General features: G+C 32.7%; 2 protein-coding genes across 9 annotated transcripts; one reads left to right on the top strand and one right to left on the bottom strand.

The window, feature by feature from the left end:
- The first annotated feature begins 6 nt into the window (after nucleotides 1-6).
- On the top strand, nucleotides 7-5,268 carry LOC126873462 (endophilin-B1). Of its 7 annotated transcripts, none has more exons than XM_050634312.1 (9): nucleotides 7-174; nucleotides 813-954; nucleotides 1,030-1,158; nucleotides 1,229-1,391; nucleotides 1,459-1,522; nucleotides 1,610-1,645; nucleotides 1,998-2,188; nucleotides 3,605-3,740; nucleotides 4,761-5,268. In XM_050634312.1, exons 1-9 carry the CDS (start codon nucleotides 112-114, stop codon nucleotides 4,887-4,889), a joined length of 1,053 nt encoding a protein of 350 aa, XP_050490269.1. In that variant the 5' UTR covers nucleotides 7-111; the 3' UTR covers nucleotides 4,890-5,268. The 7 variants fall into 7 exon arrangements, with proteins under 7 accessions (XP_050490269.1, XP_050490273.1, XP_050490274.1 ...); XM_050634316.1 differs by lacking the exon at nucleotides 4,761-5,268 and adding an exon at nucleotides 2,263-2,286 and having other exon boundaries at nucleotides 3,605-3,838; XM_050634317.1 differs by lacking the exons at nucleotides 3,605-3,740; nucleotides 4,761-5,268 and adding exons at nucleotides 2,263-2,286; nucleotides 2,610-2,775.
- A 35-nt stretch (nucleotides 5,269-5,303) lies between these two features.
- LOC126873463 (40S ribosomal protein S18) lies at nucleotides 5,304-6,643 on the bottom strand. Of its 2 annotated transcripts, XM_050634320.1 has the most exons (4): nucleotides 6,562-6,643; nucleotides 5,971-6,156; nucleotides 5,787-5,888; nucleotides 5,304-5,512 (listed from the first exon to the last, which is right to left on the bottom strand). In XM_050634320.1, exons 1-4 carry the CDS (start codon nucleotides 6,562-6,564, stop codon nucleotides 5,345-5,347), a joined length of 459 nt encoding a protein of 152 aa, XP_050490277.1. In that variant the 5' UTR covers nucleotides 6,565-6,643; the 3' UTR covers nucleotides 5,304-5,344. The 2 variants fall into 2 exon arrangements, with proteins under 2 accessions (XP_050490277.1, XP_050490276.1); XM_050634319.1 differs by lacking the exon at nucleotides 6,562-6,643 and having other exon boundaries at nucleotides 5,971-6,165.
- Nucleotides 6,644-24,223: the final 17,580 nt, after the last annotated feature.

Here is a 24,223-nt window from a genome sequence, read left to right on the forward strand (position 1 = left end):
CGAAGCGCCTCTTCGCGGGGACACTTGGAATCAATGGTCGATGGAAAATACATGTAAAGAGTAGCAAAGGATTGATGTAGGTAGAGGATTCATATCAGAATAGGCGCAAAAATGGATTTAAACGTTAAGAAATTAGTGAAAGACGCTGGTGCTGCGCTTAGTAGAGTCGTACAGGTAAGAAGTGTTTAATATAATAATTCAACAAATTCATATTAATAAGAAAATGTACTAGTTAAGATACTTGTGGCTGAACGCTGTCATTTCTGACATTTTGTACCTTTTTCAGTGAAGAAACATTTCGATAAAATAATCATTACTTGGCAATTACTATTTCATTTAATCTTTATGATATTATATATTTTGTAATAATTTTTATATGTGATACGTTATGTGTATGTTTTTATTTGTAATTTTTTTTCTAGAAATTAAATTTAATTATTATTGAAATGTAAGGTTAGTAAATATATAGCACATTTGAATAATAGTTTCTATACTGTGCTATTTGTTAATTTTCTTGTTTGTAGCAGTATCATTCTAGAGTGATATTTACTTATCTTTATAAAATTCCTTAATGTGTAAGACTCCAGAATTGTTTAAGAGTTGTTGAAGAGTTTAAGTAATTAATCATTTGATGACTCAGAATATATCAAATAAATTGGGATGACTAACACTTGTCATTTTTAATATTTATGCTAATGTCATCAAAATTTAGTCAAAAGATATATTTTATTGTTAAGAAAAATAGAAAAAATGATAAAGAATTAAAAATTTAGTTGCCTTAATTTACTATAATGTTTAAAATTTGGCTGTAGTTGACAGAAGAAACATTGGGAACATCAGAGAAAACTGAATTAGATGCTCATTTAGAGCACCTTGCAGATAGAGCAAATGCAACTAAAACATGGACTGAAAAGATTCTTAGGAATATGGAGGCAGTACTTACTCCAAATCCAGGTATTATAAGAATATTATATGATACATTTAAATTATAAAGCTTTACACATATTTATGCAATGTATTTTTTTACAGGCAATAGAATTGAAGACTTTTTTTATGAGAAGATTGATAAAAAGAAACCTAACAGATTGAGCAATCTAGAATATGTAGGCATGGATATGATAGAGGCAGGAAATGATTTTGGTCCAGGAATTGCTTATGGTATACAAAATTAATTTATTAATTACCATTGCTCTGTAATTTTATATAAGTTCTAAAACTTCTGCTTTAGGCAGTGCATTAAACAAGGTTGGACAATGCCAGCAAAAGTTAGGACAAATTCAGAGAAATTTCATTAAAGATTCTGCTAATTGTTACATACAACCTTTAAGAAAATTTTTGGAAGGTGAAATGAAAACTGTTACCAAAGAAATGTCAATATTGGAAAATAAACGGTATGTATTTCATTTTTTTCTGTACATTTAAATGTATGTTGTTAATATTACTAATTTTTATTTTCAGATTGGACCTAGATTCGTGTAAAAACCGAGTAAGGAAAGCAAGAAGTATGCTGGGTCAGCAGAGTGTAAGTTTTACTATTTATCATTTTATTTAATTATATACACTATATATTTACTATGTGCCTTGTCCTATACACTGCTGCATCTCATAGGAGACTGGGGTATCACCTGAAGTATTACTTGATCAGGTATTAATGGAGTTGACACCTTCAATGATTCAAAATTTGAGACTATCCCTGTACTCTTTTAAATACACGTTTAATTTTTTTATAATTTTATATTTTTTATTTAAAGTTTTGTAAAAAATGGTAAAATTTGCAATTACAAATGGATAGATTTAAAAGTTTCATAAAAAAACATTTTATGAAACTATCATTTGTAATTGCAAATTTTACCATTTTTGTTATAATGATGTTATACATAACTTTCATTGTAAAGTTATGCTGTAAGTTATTTCCATTATCTGTCATTTTATGTTGCACAAACAATTTTTTATGCTAATCAGATGCAAGGAATAAAACTCTTTATTACTCTACTCAGGCAGAGAGGGAGTTGAGAATAGCGCAATCGGAGTTCGATCGTCAAGCAGAGATAGTGAAATTATTGCTGGAAGGTGTTCAAAGCTCTCAGGCTGGGCACTTACGTTGTTTGCATGAATTTGTCGAGGCACAAGCACGTTATTACGCTCAATGTCATGCAACAATGCAAGATCTGCAACGTGAACTTGCTGGGTAAGATGACAAACTTTTCTTTAAAAGTTTTTTCTTCAAACATTGTTTAATTATCCTGCACTGACCTTGTACAGCTATCCCACTCTTTGGTGATCCGAGTGAGTAATGTCTAATAATTATTGGATGCTGTGTCATATATGACACGTAAAAGTATTTAGGATAAGCTTATAGAATCATTACTCATTCGCAAAGATCATCATGTAGAATATTCTACTGCTTAAAATTCTGCTCATTTTTATAAACGCGATATATGTAATGTTTTTTTGTTTGTTCTAAGTAGTAATTGTAATCTATTTTATTTATGTTTCACAATAAAAATGGTATCTTTGTTTTTGCTCTAGTCCTATGCTTCTTATACTTATTCATTCCTCTGATGTATTCTTTCTATTCTTTATCTTTGCCTGCATGATTGGGATTGCAGGACGCGTCAGCCGAGTCCTTTGCTGCGAGTCAACAGCGAAGATGTGATCGAGCTAACACCCTCACCTTCACAATCCCAAAATTCCTCTATAAATCCACCCCTTTCTGATTCTACTTATGTTACTGCTACCTTTGAGACGAATACTTCGAATGTTTAGCTTTACAAATTTATAATCGCGTTTAAAAAAAGGGCAATAACTACTTCGTAATAATTGTGATCTAAAATAATAAACAGAAGCTTACTGCATTTTTTCTTTAATATATATGTAGGTATATACATACATGTTAACAAATACAATTTTAGAAGTATGTTAAATGATTGTTAGTCTATTATGCTGCTTTAAAACATGTAACTATCAGAAATGAGTGAATAAATTATCTCTATGAAATGTTTATTTACCGCTAATGAATTTTGTATAGTGAAATAATAGCAATTCAGCTATGAAAATAATGGAATTAGGAGAAGAATTTTATTATGTACATTTTTTTCTTTTTTTTAAATATTTTCATACTTGAGTCAATATCCAAATATGCACTGTACAGCTGATTAATGTTTGTTCCTAATGCATGTTGCTAAATTTTCTTTAGTACTAACAATGTATCTGTTAAAAGGTATTGGGATATTCTTTCTCAAAATTTCGTTATCTTTCGTTTACTATTATCTATGTTTTCCTATTTGTCAAACCGCTTATGCTTTCATATGTGTATCAATATAATTTATCAATAATTTTAATTATTTTTATTCATGTGTATGTAGCATGTAGATTATATAAAATCCTAATGGTAATCAAAATTCTTGCATATTTCTTACAAAATAAAGAAAATTTTAGTATTTGTAGTATTATCAAGTTTTTTATGTTGAATTATATAGTCTACAAATACAGTCCAAATTTTAAATGTTAAAAAAGAAAAGTTTCTCATGTTTGCACAAATAGCTGATTCACTTTAAAATGCATGTTCACCAAACTCAACCAAATTGTAATTTATCCTACCCAGCTTATCTGGGGGTCCTTATCATCCGACTACCCAATCAACATCCAATGTATCAGGAAATGACGATGAGCAACTAGCAAGGGTATTATGCGATTTTTCTGCGACAAATTCTGAAGAATTAAGCGTTGTGCAAAATGAGGTAACAAAATTTGTGATTTAATTAAGAAGCATGTTTGCAGCATAGCCGTACAAATGGCATGAAACGTTATTAAAAGTGAGTTGCATTTATTAGTTCAATTATATTTATAAAAATTTCGTGATATCGATTGGAAATATTTTATAATTTACTTACATTAATTGTATGAACTTTTTATTCCCTTAAACTCAAACGTATAATAAAAGTTAGCGCATTTCTTAGAAATATATTATATGTATATGAATACAGATAAAAAATTGTGCATTTTAAAATCGTCAAATTTAGTGCAATATAAATGCGTTTTTGGTTTTTTATATATATAATAGGAAAGATGTAGTAGATAACACATAATGTTACTTATATAAGAATTTTCCATGATATATTGTCATATAGTTTAAAATTATTTTATATGTAGTTTAGATCTTTTTGTTTCTATAATGTATAAAATAAAAGTAGAACGTTTGAAGTAGTGTAAATAAATTCTTATAGTTTTATGTATCATAAAAATGATGCAAGGTGTTACAAAATAAGAAGATATATACTTATATACATTGGGATTGCATATGATACTCAGTTATTTTGTCTCTCTGTTTAAAAATTAGTACTTTTGTATATCTGACATTAAATCTTTAAGAAAAATTATGCATGATATATATATCTATATTTTTTAGTTATAAGTTTCACAAATGTATAATTTTCTTACTTTTGTTAGATTTGTTTTTGGTGTTTAATATCTGTTTGTTCTGATTTCATTTGTATATTTGTTTACGTATAAAGTATTGTTACGTGTATGCATATAGTAAAGCACATATAAAAGAACACACATGTACATTTATTCAAATTTTGCATGTATAAAAAATAAATTGTCATTCATTCTGTTAAATGTATTTTATTTTTCATAACCTTAAACATGTCTCAGCAGATTTTGACCTCTCAAGTCTAGCTTTTTTGAAGTTTGGTAGATTACTTTAAACGAATTTATTAATATGTTATAAAATTTTATAAAATTCAATTATCTTGTAGGTAATTACGGTTATCGAGATACCCGGCAATGAGGAGTACGTAATTGGTATAAGTGGAATAAGACGAGGAAAAATACCCGCAGCATATCTAGAATTAATTGATGTTGGTCAACGAAAATTCAGTCAATAACTTTAATGCACATTCCTTGCATTTAAATGCTTCATTCTACTTTCAATTTTAACTGCATTTGCATTATGCACTATAAAATATTTCTTCCACTTCGTGCAATTAATGTAAAAAAAATTACCAAAATGTGATGAATTGAGAAACTACATTTCTCGGATTATATATTTCCTGCTCCTAAAATCTACATAAATAATGCATATCAAACGAGAGCAGTCAATTTTTAAAATACGAAAACACGATTATATAATACGATTAGTTAGAAAATGTTTCCATAATTGTAAATCAGTTGTTGTTCAAAGTGAAAACTGTATTCTATAAATATTAAAATCATGATATATACTAATACACGTTAATATTGTCTTTAATAAATATATTCTTCAAATTAGGTGTCACTTATTCTTAAAATGAAACCCTTAATATTGTTTTATTAATTTATTAATAATCAAGAAAATATAAAATTACTTCTTTTTTGATACACCTACTGTACGACCGCGACGACCCGTAGTCTTTGTGTGCTGACCACGTACACGCAAGCCCCAGTAATGACGTAAACCTCGGTGAGCACGAATTTTCTTCATTCGTTCCAAGTCCTCACGAAGTTTTGAATCCAGATATGAACTAGTAAGCTATAAAATATAATATAAAATAATTGCTATTTTGTAACTTCTTTAAAGATTGAAATGAAAAGAGCAATGTAAGAAATGTAACAGTACTGAACTTTATATGTTGCACGTTAATTATTTGACACACCATTTAACTTCAATGTTAAATAGCAACCTATCATGCAGTTTCTCTAGCACAAGCTACCATCTAATCCATACATAAAGTTCATATGGTTAGTCGTAAAATTGTGCATTACATAGTTAGGGATCTCTTATCTTTTTCTTTTGCTATACACACCTGTGAATATTTGCCATCAACAATATCTTTTTGTCTATTCAAGAACCAATCTGGGATTTTGTACTGTCTAGGATTAGCCATAATTGTTACAATTTTTTCAACCTGATAACAAAAAAATCAAATAAATATTATAAAAATATAATAAATCTTGTTTGTATGACATTATTGTTAAATTAATTCTTACTTCCTCCTCTGAGCATTCTCCAGCACGCTTATCTAGATCGATATCAGCTTTTTTTAAAACGATGTTGGCGTAACGACGACCAACACCTTTAATTGCTGTCATAGCAAACATAACTTTTCTATTACCATCAATGTTCGTGCCCATGACACGAAGAATGTGTTGGAACTTCTCTGGAATTACAAGCGACTGAAACATAAATTTGAATAGAATAAAATCATTTCATATGTAACTCGCACGCATTAAGATTACAACGCGAGATAACCTATAAACGTATACTATCATCAGTTAATTGTTCCGAAATTTATTTTTATATATGATAGGAAATAATATGAGAACATGAAAAATATAGTAAAAGAAAAACAATTAATTAAAGAATCTTATATTATATTATAATTCTTGGAAACAGAAGTTATAACCAAAACATTCAACAGATAACAGAATATTATTTAATTATCTTTGAAAGGTTAAAAAATATTTTCTTAACCAGTTACACGAATAATCGTTTTGTAATTTTTTCATTAAAAATTTGTGTATTTTGCATAGGATTCTCTCTACAATTAAAGATTTAAACTTCTCATACACGAAACTCACCATCTTGCTGCAATGCCTGTCACAGAAAGAACTAGAACCGGAAAACGCATGTCCGCAGGCAAATGCGCACACCGCATTCAAATTCTTCCTAAAGAGGGCATTGATAATCCATTATTAGCATTGAAAAATATAATTAAGATGAAAATATATTTTAAATTATTGTAAATTAATATACTTAGTATTTTAAATAATTAAATTAAATAAGAGCTTTTTATATAACGAGTATAGAATGTACTTTTATCAGAATGTTATTTTATAAAATTGACGGTTTTGCATTAATATTGTTGAAAATTTATAATTTTCAACATTTATAACTTTTTTTTTAAATACATAGTTATACATAATATTAACAAATTTTTTTAAATTAATTAATTAATTAGACTATACGTTGACATTATGTGGCAGCAGATGGCGCTCTTAGTACTATATCTATAAAGGATATATACATATAATATAAGATAGAGTCATTATTGCAAATAAGTGCATGTATTCTCCAATTTTATAACACTTTAGTTTCTGTTATACTAGATTATAAAACGTATTAATGAGAGGATAAATAATAAAATAGGGAGTAAAAGTTATACAAAACATTAGACTATGCAGTGAGTTTTTGAGTCACAAAAAATTATTAAAATCCACCAGAAATATAGTACATACTTAGAATACTATTCACATTGCGCCTGCGGGAACTTCCATTGGATTTAAATAAATATACTAAAAATGAATATTGTTAGGACAGCTTTCAAGCATAGTGCAATACAATCGACCTCGTGGGTATAATTTCGATAACTCAATAAGAAACGAAGGACTGAAAAGTAATCGTGTATGTAGGAGGATTGCCGTTTTCCATGGGATACGATTTCCTGCTTGGTTTTCCAACGTTTGCCTCCTTTCAACCCCGGATCCAGGAGGGTGGAACAAAAACGAGCGTCCAGAGGGTAATAGGGAGAAGAAATTCCGAGATATGATACTCCTCTGATTCGTTTTACGACGGTCGTTTCCTCGAATTAGAATGGAATAAGAAAGAATTCGTGAATCCGCTGATTTCGGCCAACCCCTCTTTTATCCTGTTCTCTCAGATATACACATACATCATATAAATATGCAAAAGTTCATGTATGTAAATGCACGACTATTTGCTGAAACGGAAGAGAGATTTTACAAGAGAAGTTGGTATACTGTTTGCTATCAAAATACCAATGCATGATACCAAATTAAATTAAGGTTATCTAATTTTTTATTTATAAGGTATATTTGCTCCCTAGTAGTTTATTCTTTCTTATTCTTTTATTTTCAGATTATGTAATAATTATAAACATCTATCTATAACTATCTATAACTATGAGATGATAAATACACGTAAGCCATTCATGTGAACAATTTAATAATTTGCAATTGTTGAAACAGAATTATTTATAATTTTATGATTAACTAGTGAGAACTTTTTTTTTATTTTTTTTTAATAATGTTTATTTAAACCAAGATACTCAGCGATATGACGTAACCATGCTGTATTATGTGTCGGCGCTTTACATTTTTCGTGTTTAATATAATTTTTGGATTTAAGCCGCTGGTGAGCGGAGCTTTTATATGAATTTTTTTTTTTTATTTTTTTCTGTCCTGAAAACTTGGTCGCAAAACAGGACGCTTCGGTAGTCTGCTTTTTGGGTGCTGTGTAACTTTTGGGAGTTTTGTGATGAGAGGGAGGGGGCGGGGGAGGGGGATGTCAAATAGATTTATTTACAAAATTTACAATATTTACAGTTTATACCTGTGTTATGCGGTGTCAGAATTCAGTTCTGTCCGTTTAATGGTTTTCTCTCTTATTTTATTATGGATAAGAAGACTAAAAAGGAAACACCCAACAAATCTCACAAAGGACATAACCTAACAAACACGATGATGATACCCTGCTGGGGGTAGCCACCCACATGTTATATTAGTATACCGCTATAATATTTTACCAAATATCCTACTGGACAAATTGTAAAATTTAAATAAATAAAAAAAAGAAAAAAAGAAAAAAAAGAAAAAAAAGAAAAAAAAGAAAAAAAAGAAAAAAAAGAAAAAAGAAAAAAAATCTTATTATGGATTCTGTATCCACCAATATTTTTTTGTGTTTTTTCTGTGTTTGCCTTTGGTATCTTTCCGGGGGAGGGCCATGAACTGGTGGCGAGAACAATTCATGTTAAATGATATGATTACTATATGAGTCAGAGCATAAGGTAGATTATGCTTTCTTTTACCAAAAAGAAATCAGTTCAGAGATATTCGAAAATATTACAGCCAATTGAGTGTTTAATATGAAATAAACTTTTCTAAAAAACATTTCTATACACACGTATACACATTCTGTACGTATGTACGTTAAACACTCAATTGGCTGTAATATTTTCGAATATCTCCGAACTGATTTCTTTTTGATCCAAAAAGCAATATAAGTTTAATCCCAGCAAGAGAATGAAAGTCAAGACTACAAAGGTCCGAAAGTGTTAAGCGTTAATTTTCCCGTGAAACGTGAGATCGTGATGTTTGTGACGAATAAAAGGGAAACTAACCGTTCACTATTCCAATAGCATGAACATTGAACGATACAGAGCAGCTATAGTTACCGGCACGTGCTGACATATGGGCTTTAGGGCTTTGTCGGTATCCAGTGGTCTCTTCGCGGGGGTGGTAAATGGTATGTCATCGTGTTAAATGGCCCTGATGCCCACGAATCCATTCAAGGGCGTATCTTTACCAAGATTCAAAACCAATTCTTGCGGCTAATTTCCACCGTTTATACGTTTAATTGCCTTTTCAAGCCACCTGGACTACTAGCGCTCCATGAACCGATCTCGTTCAATGGAGTTTCAAATTGTAACGTTTACAATTTCCTAGAATCTATTGATTTCTATTGTCACTCGAAAATACGATATTATATGCCACACTTTCGTCCCTATTGTATCTTCTCGACTAATCTATCCATTATTTTATTAATTTTATTATTTTATTAATTCATTATATTCATTAATATGTCCATTAATACTCCATCTGTCTTTTATCTTTAGACCAAAGTTAGAATTATAATTTTATTAGAAGAATAATAATTTAATATAATTATTAAAATTTAAGAAGTGAAATATCTAATATACTAAATTGCTATATTTTTACTTTATCTCATATCTAAGGGATGAAACATCTGGTATTCTAAATCGGTATAATTATTATCTTATTTCGTTACAATCCGAAGTAGCTACTTGATTAATATCTGAAAATGATTACTAGAGATTGGAGTTAACCATTATTATTTTATCAACACGGTTCGCAATTACGTAGAGTGAAACCGAAGTTATATTTTTATGGGCAAAGACCGAAAAAATGGAATTGCTTCCGTGGTAAGAAAAAGGGAAATCTGCGAAACTCTGTCAAATGCGTTGTAATGCGGTCTTATGACGGCGAATGGGATAAGTCGTTTCTCCTGATGAGCAAGACTTAGGTGTATATATCATCTTCAGTACTTGCATTCTGTAGTCAAGGTCACTTCCTTTTCCCAAAAATCCTCTTTCCGATCGACTACTGAACGCTTTTTTACCTAGCGTTATTCCTCTTTCAGGCAATAGTAAAATATAAATCATGCTCGTCTTATTCACGATTATTATTTATCATAGGAACATCTTCGTCTCTCTTTACTTTAAAATTTTACTATTTTTGTACATTCTAGTATCCTATTTATTTTCTATGCAAAAATAAATATAATTTGCAGTCATATTTTTTTATTTATTTGTTGAAATTACAATCAATTCTCGCGTTGAGAATTTTCAGTAATTTTTCTGGCGTGGCGCAGTGACATGGCTGTTTATTTACAATAAGTTAATACTTATTATAGATAGGTATAATTTATAAGTTGCAGTCATATGAAATAAGATTTTTAGAATTTCTTCATATTAATAATTATATAGAATTTTCGAAAATTTTGAATTTGAATGTATGAAATTTATGTTCTTCCGAATTTTCAAAAATTACTTTATTTCATGAAATGTTTTTTTTTTCTTTTGGTTCTTAGAAAATTATCTTCCTTAGACGAAGCGTCTTGTAATTAACATTCTTGATTTTATAATACTGTGAGTTGGTGTGACGTTAGCGAAAGACGTGGCTGATTGTTTATAAACGTTGTTAAGATATGTTAATGTTGTCAAGGAGTGTTGTGAGCGTTACCAAGGTTTGTTACAGTAATGATAATGCTGTTAGAGTTTAATTAATCGTGATCGAGAGAAGTTCATCGTGTTGCTGTGACGTAGAAATAGTGTTAAGCGAATTCGTGAAGTGCGATATTATATTCAATTTTGTGAGAGTGTTACAATATTGTTAATTTATAATAAACATTCCTACAATACCGATCCTTCCGTTTAAAAGTTAATTATACATCTTATCGACGTGTTTTCATAAAAGTACGTTTATTTTCTAGCCGCAATGATAAATTATCAAATAAATCGGTTGAGAGAAAGTAACTGCGAATTTACAATGCTCCGCACATTGAGCAACTTTCTACTCCTCATGGGGTATGATCGACAATAATGCACAGTAGATTATCGTGCCCAAATGGTGACTGTGACGAAAGCCAATTACCTAGGACGGTACCATTTCCAGCAGCCTTGTCGGTTTAGCACGAGCCACCCGCAATCTTTGTCGGCAAACAGGCACTCGTAAATAACGGTAGGAACGTCTCAATGTTAGCAGGACCCTCGCTTCCTACTGTCTACGAGGTACCGACGTGTTAGACACGCACCCTGAATTTCATTGTTTAAATAGCATTTTCACACTGTGAAAGAATAGGGCGACCAACATAAGAGCTACTTTCCCTTATCAAATCTTGATAAAAAATATTATGATCAAACAAATTTCAATTCAAGAATTAAAATCGATGTTTCGCTTATTTAACTGGAAATACTTTTACATTTCCGATAATTTCAATCTTCAAATTCTAAAACGCAGATGTTGTTTAATCTAAATCAAAGTATAAAATAAAGTTTTATATAGCAAATATTTTCGCTTTCTTTATTTAGTTTTTAAAGCGACTGTCTGAGAGAACCACGTCTATCTACACGTGATTTCATTCGGTTCCTTCATCCTTTCTTCTCGGATAGATACGTTTCCGCACACACAGTGATAACACTGATGCGTATACCCTGAACATAGAAGCACGTAAGGCTGTGGCATCGGGACGCAGGTGGCGGCGTTCAAAGCCAATTATGCGAACGCGCCCCGACGTCGGCGTCGTTCTCGCAAATCCCTATCCTCGCGTTTAAACCCGCGGGAGGAGAGCTCCAAAGCTGGGAGCGACAGGGAGAGTGGGAGAGAAGTTTAACTTGTCTACGCTATAACGGATTAACGGCCGCGATTTATTCGCAAGTAATTGCTTCCGCCCTTTAATTAACTCGCATTTATTTCACGTAATGGCGACCGCTTGCCAGCCGAACACGAACTTTTCAACGGAAGTGCTTCGTGAAAGAAGTCTACGTCCATGGAAACGCGTTTCGAGATTTTACATCTTTTACGGATCAGTCGATATCTGTAATATCTTATGTTTAAAATATTTTCAAAGAAACTTTGAAAAAAGTGAATCGAGTTTAATATAGAATAGGATTTTCTAGTAGATAAGATTGATTTCTTGTTTTGGTTTTTAAGAAGGAATTTTATTATAATTATCGTAGATGTAATTTTTGTGCCCAATAAAATATTCTTGATCCACTCGATTTCTTGTAGTTGAGGTATTTTTGAAGGAATTTGATTCAAGTTTTAGATTGATATGAGGTAAAATCTTCGAGAATATCTTCGTAACATTGTGATGATTTTGAATTTCATTGCAACAGACTGCACAGTTTAGAATAGAGATTTTTAAATTGTCCGTTTCCTTCTGATTGATTCTCAGTCTTTCGTTGTCCAGTGTCTCTTAAAACTAGAGCTACAGATATGCAAATGCTACAGATAATTTTGCAGTTATAGTAAAAAACATACAGGTACTTTTAGCAAGATTAACGTTGACTTTTCCATTATCAATATATTATGAGCATAATATACTACAGAGAGTAACACTGCAAAGTCGAAAAAAGGATCTCGTTGTAACCTGTCTTATAACTAACGTTCACTTTTCCATTATCAATATATTATGAGCATAATATACTACAGAGATACTACAGAGAGTAACACTGCAAAGTCGAAAAGAGGATCTCGTTGTAACCTGTCTTATAACTATAAGATTACGAACCATTTGTTCTCCCTATTCCAAACGAAATTTCTACCAATTCAGGAAACGTGTTTCATACATGATTCTATCAAACTGCTTGCATATCATGTTACAAAGATAAATTGCAGAAACGAAATTATCAATGAATGAGAAGTAGAATTCGATTGTGAATATGGTACCATTAGAATGCCAAAAAAAAGGAAAAAAAAATAAGAATGAGATGGAATCTTGAGCGAACTGGGGACGGTCAGAGACTCACGGTCGCCATTTCTAGAGCGATAAAATTTCCTGGGGGTTGACTCTTATCTTTCCTATTATCGATAGTTGGCGAAGGACCAATATGGCCACAACACGGTTGCCATGGTTACATCGGGTGTAGTTGCCTCAGAAACGGGGATCCCATCATCCGTGCCATTATCATGCTTTGCTATAAATAAGAACAAGCTACTCTTTCATCTCGCTACGAAGACTTCTCTTTCATCTCTAACCAGTTCCTGCGAAGAATTATGTTTCACCGTGATCACCAGAGAATGAATTACGTCCTCGATTCAAAACTCCAGTAAATTTGTATAAATTAAAGGAAAGTTATTATGCCTTTGATTCTGCAGAAAATGTCCTATATATGTATATGTCATAATTCCGAAATGATAGGAAGTAGACATAGGGAGAAATAGATAGGGAGTAACATTTCGTTAGATAAAATTGAAAGGATTTCTAAAATGTCGCGGTTAAAGTTACTTTGCAAAGTACTAGGAATTTTGCGATATTAGAATTTTAGTATTCAAAACTAATTTCTCTCAGCCATAAGGAAATTCTAATCCTTTTTGTACAGTATACGTCTTAATTAGCTTGTAAAATGATTAGTTGAAGATTATATATTTGTAAATATTACCTTTGAAGAATACTAACCTGTGAAGAAACAGGGATGACCATCGAACCTGTAAGGTATCCTCCGCCTTTCATCTTTTGTTCCCTATTTGTTCCTTAAAGTCTCGTCTATTTTACTGGTATCTCTGAAATTATCACTTGGATCAGTTATATAGGAAACTTTTACATATATTTTTCTTCCATCCAATTTTCCTCTCTTCCATTAAGCGTGTCGTATTTAAATAAACAGAACGATATATTCCCAAGATAGCACGCGTGTTAAACGAATACAGTTTCTTCATGGTCCCTATCTAAGATGGTCGGTGATTAGAAATTGTGACCAAATGCCTGATGAAACGAAGTAAATAAAGTTCGAGCGATGTTCACGCGCCTGGCAGACGATTCAGCCATCGCTGTAGTAGATCGATTGCGAGAATTTCTTCCGGGGGTGCTCTTTTAGAAAATGAAAAGGCCGAAGGGCGATGATATCGCTGACGAGAGCCGCCGTATTGGCTGCCACCCAATCCAATTGGGTTGGCATACTCCCTCTGAACGAGTGATAACAGTGCGTGCCGCCATGTTGGCTATTATGTGCCCACCAACATACGAACCTTCGTTTCACCCTCTACGAGGGGTTCACCAGATAGATAAGGAAGCTGCAGTGCCGTAATCGACTGCCTCTGTAGCCCAGACTTTCTTCTACGAAACGCTTCACACGTTCAAAATCTTCGTTCGGTTTAGTCAATTATTTCCTCTCTGATAGTTATTTTCAATGGAAATTCTTAGCTGCTGATATTTTCGTAAATCTCGTATACCTTGGAATTAAATCTGTCAATGAATGCTTGATTAATGAATTTATTTTTTATCTCTATAACAATTCGCTTCTACGTGTCTAAGAAACTGTAAAATTTGAATCGTCGAACCGATTCATCTCGTTAACGCATGAATTATCGAAGAAAGTTTCTTTGAATTTTGAAACACTTTAAAGGTTCGAGCAATTCTACGTCACGGTGAAATGTGGGAGGTCCAGATAAACGAAGACACATAGCAATTGCAGCTCGATAAAGCCGATCCTGGTGAAATCGTGAATCACGAGGAGCAGGGTGGACGGTAGACGGTAAATTTATCGTTTTCTACGTTTTCTTTTCTTCCCTGGACCGAACACTTGATATCTGGCAATTGCTCTGTCCTCTGTCGTTCCTTTTAACGCGAAAAATAATCCTGTCATTCAGTAGTTTGGACGACTACGATTAGGCACGATATTTTAAGACAAGTTCCTTTGGATCTTGCTCCTATTCAATTTGTGCTTCACTTTGTTTTTCTATTTCGTACGCGAAATATTTTTTACGTGTTGGTTTTCTGCAGAATTTGTTCAATTTAAGTTATTGTAGAACATCGTTTAGTAACAAAATTTTAACAAATAAAAAATATATATACATATTCTTACAAGTGTCCAGAATAATTTTCAACAAAAAAGAATTCAACAACAAAATACATTCCTGTTATGAAAATATTAATAAATATCTAACAAATGGTAGTAATATAAATATAAATAAATTCTTCATAGAAGATCGTCAGATAAGAATAATTCCAGCACTGTGAAAGCTTGTAATCGAAAGTCTTTGTCAGAGGATAACGTTCGTGCATAATGTATCCGATTTGAAACACAGTATAGAGCACAAAATGTTCAGTAGACAATGGTTCGCGTAACCTTGACACAATATTTTGACGTGTCGACCTTACAAGGATAACGAGTATCCTCGGCTCGAAGGTGGGTCCATAGATAATTTTCGAAAGGAGAAAATCTTGACTACCTGACGATCGGATCTGTGAAAACTCTCCTGAGAAGTCATCTTCGACTTCTTTCCGATGTTGCAGATTATTCCGCGTCTCCCGGGGAGGTGTTGTGACTCTTTGAGACACTGTTTTGTCAACGAATATCCACCCACATTTAAAATAATCTGTTGGAGAAACTTTTCACTAATTTCATAGAAATTATTCCCATTAAGCGAACCCTTTTACCTCGTCGATATTTGGAGTCGTTGGTGTTTAAAACTCGTATTGTTAACATTATTTCGTCCATTTATTGATCGCTGAGTGGGATTAACAAAATTATTAAATGAGCATTTTGATAGAATATTTATTTTCATCGCAACTATAATCATAATATACAATATAATATAATAATTTAACTATAATCATAATATACAATAATGAACGTACAAGGAGCTTTAAAAAAAAGGGATACAGCTGACAAAATTTCAAATGTTCGAGGAGCGTGGGTAATGTTATTCTGTTATAGTAAGTTGGTATTTAAACTCCGCTTGCATAGTAGCACTTCGATTTACTTTAGATTAAATCCTCCGAACTTGTTGACTTTCATCCTCTTCCTCATTTTCTACTTTCACGTTTATTTAGCGAATCTCTAGCGCTCTATTTTCGCTTCTTTAACGAAATCGCTTCCTCAAACAAAGCTGTGAAATAGAATAATCAACAAATTTTCGATCTCGATTGCACATCTCTTCTAAAATTCTCAGAGTCAACGAATTGAATTCAAAGCTAACTTTCGAACCGGGATAGTCGTTGCAAAAAGAGAAAGAGAGTTGGCTCACAGGGTTCGTCCTTGGAATGATCTAAGTTTTCTAACGCCGTGAAAGAAAAGTCAAATAGAGAAACTGGGTTGGTGTGTCAAGAGCATAAATCTTCTTTCCGATCTAGAAGACTCGGTCAGTATTTCCAAAATATTTAACAGCCTCCCTGTGGTGTTGGCACGCGCCACTTTTCGATTCAGCATGTACCCTTCTTTCTCTTTTCTCGTTTTCTGATGTCCCAGAGAACATTTTTTGACTTAAAAGGTTGCTTTTGCAACGGCAGCGAATACTGGTCCTTAACCTAAAAATGCGGAAGTCCTTGACGAAAGAAGAAAGTTTTATTAAGGTATAAATACGTCATTGACCAGTCCAAAAAACATTTATGACCCTTATGTCGTTCTTTTATCTTGCAATTGCCTCTTATTTAACGTGCTCCTGAATTTTTAATGGTCTTACAGCTACTGGTTTTTTTTAATTTATTGATATTTACAATCTTCAGTCATTTTTTCTGGCGTGGTGCAGTGACATGACTAAATATTTATAATAAGTTAATACTTATTATAGATAAGTATCATTTTTAAGTAAATGTTGTAAATAAGTAAATATTACTTAATCTAAATAACTAATTAAATCTAGTGTTTAGGTCTAGCAGGTAGTCTCTTCAGCCTGCGGATCTGGTCCGAGGTATCAAGTAGTCCAATAATTAGGGGCTTTCGATGTTTGTTGACTCTTTTGCTATATCTGTGGCTATATTTTGCTATTTCCTCTTTGCCTGTTGGTATCAGTTACTGGTTGTTAGTCATAATTTTTACGATTTTTCTTACTAATATTTAGATTCTATAGAATTTACAACATTTTTTTATAGTGATTGATAATCGTCAATTATAGCAACATTAGTTAATTAACTAACTAAAATTGCATTGATTCATGTCTTAAGAATTAAGAAGGTGAACCACCTTGAGGCGATTAAATGTAGGTAAAGTTTAGAATCTTTTCTCGTAAGTAATTACACGACGAATAGCTTAAATTTATTTGTATGTATTAAATTCCTCGCTGTCCAAAGATTTTTGCTATTCTAAGTTTTCAAAAAAAGTTCTGGAATACTTATCAAGGTCTCTACTATATCATAATCGTTCGTTAAATCGAATGTTAAAAATTTTCTTCAATATAGACATTTCTCTCAGACAGATTCAAATACGAAATTTATTAGGATATTTTTAGGATTCATTGTACAATTTCGTACTGTGAAGTTTTACTAAATCTGCATTTTTCTCACACATTGACATTTTATTTCAGTAAGAAAGTTTAATCAAACGAGAAAGAGGGATCGACTTAATTCTGGATAGAATTATCAATTCGAGCCTAACGAGAAAGGCAGCGAGTTTTACAAAATTGGAATTTCGGAGATTAATTCACAAAAGTAAGGGATAACTTTCACAGAACGGATGTCTATAAAGCATGCTCAGATTTCGGGAGTATCAATTTTAGCGCTGGTTCATTTACTTACTATCTCTACTACTTTCATTTCTCACCGTTGACCAGTGTCGATAAATTTTTGGAAATAAATAGCTGACGTTATAATACGAATTATATTATATGTTTCTTTTATGGAAGATTCATGAAATCTTTTCAATATAAAAAAGAAGTTTCTATGCTGATATTGAATTTTCGTTATTCGATTTTATTATTTATTTAATCTTAGTCCGTGCCTTTCGGCTTTGGACGACTTCCAGATTACATCTCTTATATTGCCTTTACTTATATCTAACGCTTATCCTTCTTTGGCTTTTGCTTCCTTGCTGTACTCCCTCCCTGTCGTTCCTCCCCCCTCTTCTGCTGCTCTTCTTTTCGCTATTATAGCTTTCAGTTCTGCCAGCCCTTCTCCAATCTCCTTCAGCACTTTCCCCTGTACTCCTTGCTACTCCTGTATTTAGGTATTTTGGTAGTCCTTCTGTTGCTATGTTTCTGTAGTATCTGTTGTACTTAGATTCCCTTATCCTTTTCTCCCTCTCCTCTGTTTCTCTTTTCCTTCTTTCTTCTATGATCTGGTCCGCTTTCATCTTTTCTTGTCTATTCCCCGCCTCTCCTTGAGTCCTTCCCCCTCTCGCCTCCTCTAACCTCATCTTTCTTTTTCTTGCTCTTTTCCCTTCTTGGCCCTTTCCCCAATTCCTTTCCCTCTCTTTATACATTCTTTCACTAATTCCTTCTTCGGTTTCAAGGCTGTCTCCTCACACCTTACTGCTCTTTTCAATGCCTTTTCTCTAATTTCCCCTATTTTGCACTCCTTTCTCAGGATGTAGCTTGGCATTGTTGTGCCTAAGCCTAGCAACCATCTCACGTCTCTCTTCTATGTTCCATCCTCACACCTCCGCTCCATACAGCGCTACATTCCCTACCAGTACTCCAAACATCCTCATTCTCCTTTTGTAGTCCCTTTTAAATATCCCTTCTCCTACGCTCCATGTCTTCTTCGTCGCAATTGCTGCCCTCCTTTTTCTGTCTTGAATATGCTTCTCGTCGCTCCCATCTTTTGCGATATATACCCTAAATACCTAATTTCATCCACTTCTTCTACTTCTTCTTCCCCCCATCTCCATTTCCTTTGCCTCCTCTTGTTCCTTCTCTTTTCAAACACTACTACTTTCGTTTTTTCGGTGCTCAGTTCCAGTTCCACTTCCTCTAGGAATGTCCTAAATCTCTTCATCATTTCCCTTAACTCCTCTTCTTTGTCCGCTATTAATACAATGTCATCCGCGTATGATAGTGACCATACCTTCCTGTCTCCTACCACTATGCTTGCCCTTTCCTCATTTCCTCTTCCAGCCCTGCCACATATAAAATTTTCGTTATTCTATTTTATTCTCTTTATTAATAAAAAATTACCGTTAGAAATTGTGTCGAGAAATAAAATTATATATTTTCATAATTCATAATAGTAATTGCTAATTGAGGGCAGCTCTTTTCTTGAGCTGTTCACTGAATTTTTTTTCAAAAACTGGTATATCTTTATTGAAAATGTTGGCAATAGGTCATTCGGATTTCAAATCATACAATTTTACCATATAGCTTGTAAAATGCCTTAAAATTGTCGACATATAAATACTTTCTTATATCGTTTCTGTTCTTACTAATCAGTTCGCCAAATTTGTTTTCTGTATTAATTACCCAAAAAATAAATTGTTCTTGATAGATAGCAATTATCTGCTGCGATCATTTAAACATTAACTGTTATGATAAAATAGAAATACGTTAACTTCTTGATGGTAGCCTAAGGTGTATGTTTAGTACCTCAATTTGAACTTATAGGTTCTAATTATAAGGTTGAATTTAATTAAAGATTAGTGAGACACAGCTCCTATGTTACTTGAGAGCAAAATAACGGCGACCACCATTCAAGACCACACAGTAGCAGTAGTGAAGGCTAAGGTTATTTTAAAATTTACAAATGGCAGCACATCTCAAATTAACTTTTTAAACTATCGGATTAACAAATTAATAGATATCAAATCGGGTTAGTTTTTTAAATCAATAAATATCATTGTGATAAACATCAACAATCCTCAAATATTTTTCACAAACCAAAAACTTTGAAAGATCTTGTCGGCGCTACAAAATTACATTGAAAATTTCTCGAAGATTTTTCCTAATTTTCCAAACAATAAACGTCATATTAACCTTTGGTCGTCTAAACTAGTGATCACAATACGAATACTAATAGGTACTATAACAAATTTTCCATCTCAGATATTTCTTACGAGCCAAAACCCTCAAAATTCTCGTTGCTGCCAAACTACACAGAATATTTTTTCAAAGTTCCTTCTGACTTTCAAATAAACGGATAGTGGAAGAGTCCACCTAAGCTGTAGCCTATCTTGTTACATAATATTGCACCTCCGATCGACTCCGAGTATCCGTATCGTTTCTTAAGCGTAACTTAACCGTAACTTTCAGCAAATTTTTTCAAGGTTAGCTCACCGAATACCGAAAGAATCGGACAAGGCGCAAGACAAAAATTAAAAGCTAAGGAAGGACAGTATCCCAAGAACTTGGTTAGCCTGGAGGCTACCGTGCGTTAAATTTTTCGATGATTTACGGAAGCTCCGACACAAAGTATAAAGTATCCTCATAAAATAATAAACCATCTATTAGGCCGGTTTGTCCCCGAAAGTACAATTGAAAACAATATACTCTTACGGTTATGTACATCGTATGATGAATGTACGTTTAAATTGAATAAGACTAATGTGACAGCTTCATGTTTTCTTTTTATTTATAACGGTTGGGACTAATTTCTTGAGAAGTCAAGGGCTTGGTAACAATTACCAAACCTTCTATTTTGTATAATATATAATATCTTGCATTCTATATTGACAAACCTTCTTTAATCCTAATTTAGTGTCTGAATTTGTTTTTACTTATGGTTATTAGCATTGCCACTAATAATGTTCAATTACGATCTTATTGTTTTCAAGTGTATTATGATCCATGAAATTTTTTTTTTTTTTTTTTTATTTATTTGTTGAAATTACAATCAATTCTCGCGTTGAGAATTTTCAGTAAATTCATTAAATTTAAATGAAATTCTATGTCCATCCACAATATACATGTACTAGGTTGGTGTACGTAAAATTTTGTTCTTACGAAATTTGAATTAAAGTATATATTAAATTGTATTTTATCTTTAATTATCAATGTTGTTGTTTTTATACTCAGAGGTAGGATCACAATAGTTATTGTTTTATTGAATGGATAATCACACCATTGTGAGCCAAAAAAACCTTTATTGCACGCGCTTACAAAAACTAGGGATAAAAACCAAAAAGTATCTTAAGCCTATCGATTAAATTTATCGATTGTAGGACTATCTTCTAGTTACTATTTCTTATAACTAACGCATCTGCATATGGATGGCGAGCACGAACTCACATTGTCATTTTCAACAATCAACTATATTATTTTTTCTGAACTCTTTAAAATATAGACGACAGATGAGCTATACGATGAATCACATTTGTTGTCTTTTACATAGAAGAGCGATTTGAAAATTTGATATATTGTTAGCTAATTCCACCTCTGAACTGTCTTCCCGTTTGATTTTTGGCATAAATATGTGTTTTTGTCACTTTAACACGTTGACTGCCACGACACCCGTATTCGGGTGTCAGTAAAGTTTCTGGTCAACCCACGTAATCCATATTCTGGTGTCGCTTATTTTACTACCTGCGAAGGATCGTCGTAAATATTTGAGAAGATATTCCATAATAATGAATTGTTAATTAACGGGGTATTCTGGTCTAGAAATTTGAAAAAATCGAAAATATTTTTTTCATATTTCCAAAGTTTAAACATTCAAGAATATGCCCTTAAAAGGATTTCTCAAAATTTCAATTATTTTCAGTTACAGCCATTTTTGTGACGCAGCATCTGCTTCGATCCGACTGGAACAAATTTTTTTTTTTATTTATTTATTTATTTACATTTTACAATTTGTCCAGTAGGACAATTGGTAAAATATTATAGCTTAGTAGTATAATAATATAACATGTGGATGGCTACCCCCAGTGAGATACCATCTTCGAATGACCGGAACAAATTTTTTTTTTTATTTATTTATTTAAATTTCACAATTTGTCCAGTAGGACATTTGGTAAAATATTATAGCGGTATACTAATATAACATGTGGATGGCTACCCTCAGCGGGGTACCATCATCGTGTTTGTTAGGTTATGTCCTTTGTCAGATCTGTTGGGTGTCACCGGAACAAATGAACAGTAGACGGTAGACGTTGTCTGAGTAAACTTGTTTCAAAACTTTAAACGCGTTTATCTCGAAACTACTTCTTTCGAGTTGGCGTGCACGATATCTCAAGTTCTAATGAACCGATTTATTTTAAATTTGGTCTGAATATTCTTTATATACTCCTCTATCGTCCGGACCACGCTCAGCTCAAAATCTTTAATATTACTATTTTTTAAACGTTCGGAATTGTCGAAAAAACGTGCGAAATAAGAAATTTTGTTTCAAACGGCCGTCATTTTGTGAAAAAATGTTGTATTGACTTTTCTAAGATTCAGACGATAGCGGCATCCATACTAATTAAGAATCTGTTCGCTATTTTGTTTCAAATGACCAGAAGGGTTGTTATCATGCACGCCACGACACCCCATTTTTTTGGCAGCACCCACTTTTCCAGCTCATAACTTTTTAAATATTGAGTTTTTTTCAGTGAATTTTTTACGTAATCTCGAAATATCAATAAACAAATGCTAAAAGGAAGGATAGCAAAAATATTTTTTGTTTCGTTTGTACAGAGCTTCAAAAATCGCCCGAAATTCATGCCTCTGGACCAGAACCCAGGACCCCCTTAAGACCTATTCGACAGTCGTTAAAGACCTCAACGAATTATCAGCGATGTAATTAACGAGTCAATAGCGATCCTATTATACACTGTTTTAGTGAATCGGTTAGTACGAGCGTCTTTGCGAGCATTATCTGTATACTAATTTATCATTTTAAATATATTCGACGGTTTCAACAGCGAGCAATTTCGTCCATTAAACCTCACCGACCAACCACCCTCTACACATAAACCTCTACAGTTGGTGAACAATTTCTCTTTTGTTAATCATGGAGATCCAACGGAGACAGGGCTTTGAAAGTATATCCACAGATGTCCATCGTGGAAATCTAGGAAAGTGAGGGAGGCGAGCACGACGGTTTCAGGGCGATAATTTATTTGGCCTAGCTAGGATTTACGAAGTCCGATATTGGATAATGAATCAGGTCTCCCTTGATGGAATTAACTCACCTATAGCCCTGGGTGTTGTTTTCTCTCTTCTAACCTTTATTAGTTACCACGAGATGAACGTGCGACAAGCCCTTCGCCTCGTTTTACGATCGACCTATGTATGTCCTGATGAGATCTGCGGCTTTATGTAACTTTACCTCTTTATACACCTCTGGAACGACGTACACATTCGTTCATAAAGTATTAAGACGCCTACCGGTCTTGTTTGTTACGTGATAATTGATATAGATTATCAATGATACGATTAATCGGTGAATACTTTCTATTTACGTCAAGTAACGACTGAAAATAGTTAGAAAATGTTTATAACTGTTACTTGTAGGGGTACAAGAAAATAATGAATTAACAGCTATATGGCGAGTGTAATATTGAAAATCACAGGGGTAGCTATGTATATGGCAAGATTTTGATCAATTATTATTCAATTCTTCAATTCTTCAATTCTTCAATTCTTCAATTCTTCAATTCTTCAATTCTTCAATTCTTCAATTCTTCAATTCTTCAATTCTTCAATTCTTCAATTCTTCAATTCTTCAATTCTTTCAATTCTTCAATCAATTATTTCAATTCTTACAAGTATCGTTGCTCCAATTTTATAGTGAAGTTATAATCTTATTCTCTGCTACGACGTGTTTTCATGACTTGGAAGATATGTGCGTACACATTAACGCCTGTAATACTTCAGCAGAAATTCTATTTTTCATCAATTTCTTGTGTCAATGAAGTTCTTCTTCGAAAAATTTAGAAATATTATTTTTGGATTTCTGTTACTTGAAAAAATATGAAGTGGACACATTGTGTGATAAAAATCGATACAAATGGGTGGGACAAAATTCGACGTCTGGTCTACCACACTGACCAGGATGGTAAACCCCTGTTTGACCGTGTGTTTCTGCGAATTCTGACCAAAAATTAAGAGAAAATGTTGCTCCTCTACGTGAGGTCGCAAAAGTTGTGGCCTAAAGGCACAATTGAAGTCGTAAATTTTTTGAAAAAATATTACCTGTATAAGGGGTTTACGCGTTTATGAATTTATCTTTGTTGCTGTACACAAACACAACTGTAATTAGTTCTCCTTAATCTTATACCTAATCGACTTTCATAAGCGTATTTACTTATATTGTCTTTCTTCGATTTTCCAAAATTTTCCAAGACTTTCAACTATT

The sequence above is a fragment of the Bombus huntii genome, chromosome 14, assembly GCF_024542735.1.
Source record: "Bombus huntii isolate Logan2020A chromosome 14, iyBomHunt1.1, whole genome shotgun sequence".
Classification (NCBI taxonomy): domain Eukaryota; kingdom Metazoa; phylum Arthropoda; class Insecta; order Hymenoptera; family Apidae; genus Bombus; species Bombus huntii.

Bases quoted from the DNA above. Each gene is read 5' to 3' on its own strand.
- LOC126873462 (XM_050634312.1), top strand. From the start codon at position 112: ATGGATTTAAACGTTAAGAAATTAGTGAAAGACGCTGGTGCTGCGCTT. The intron at 955-1,029 runs GTATTATAAGAA...ATTTTTTTACAG, and splicing joins AGTACTTACTCCAAATCCAG to GCAATAGAATTGAAGACTTT. The intron at 3,741-4,760 runs GTAACAAAATTT...ATTATCTTGTAG, and splicing joins TAAGCGTTGTGCAAAATGAG to GTAATTACGGTTATCGAGAT.
- LOC126873463 (XM_050634319.1), bottom strand. From the start codon at position 6,165: ATGTTTCAGTCGCTTGTAATTCCAGAGAAGTTCCAACACATTCTTCGT. The intron at 5,889-5,970 runs GTAAGAATTAAT...TTTTGTTATCAG, and splicing joins GAGAATGCTCAGAGGAGGAA to GTTGAAAAAATTGTAACAAT. The intron at 5,513-5,786 runs GTGTGTATAGCA...TATATTTTATAG, and splicing joins TTGATGGCAAATATTCACAG to CTTACTAGTTCATATCTGGA.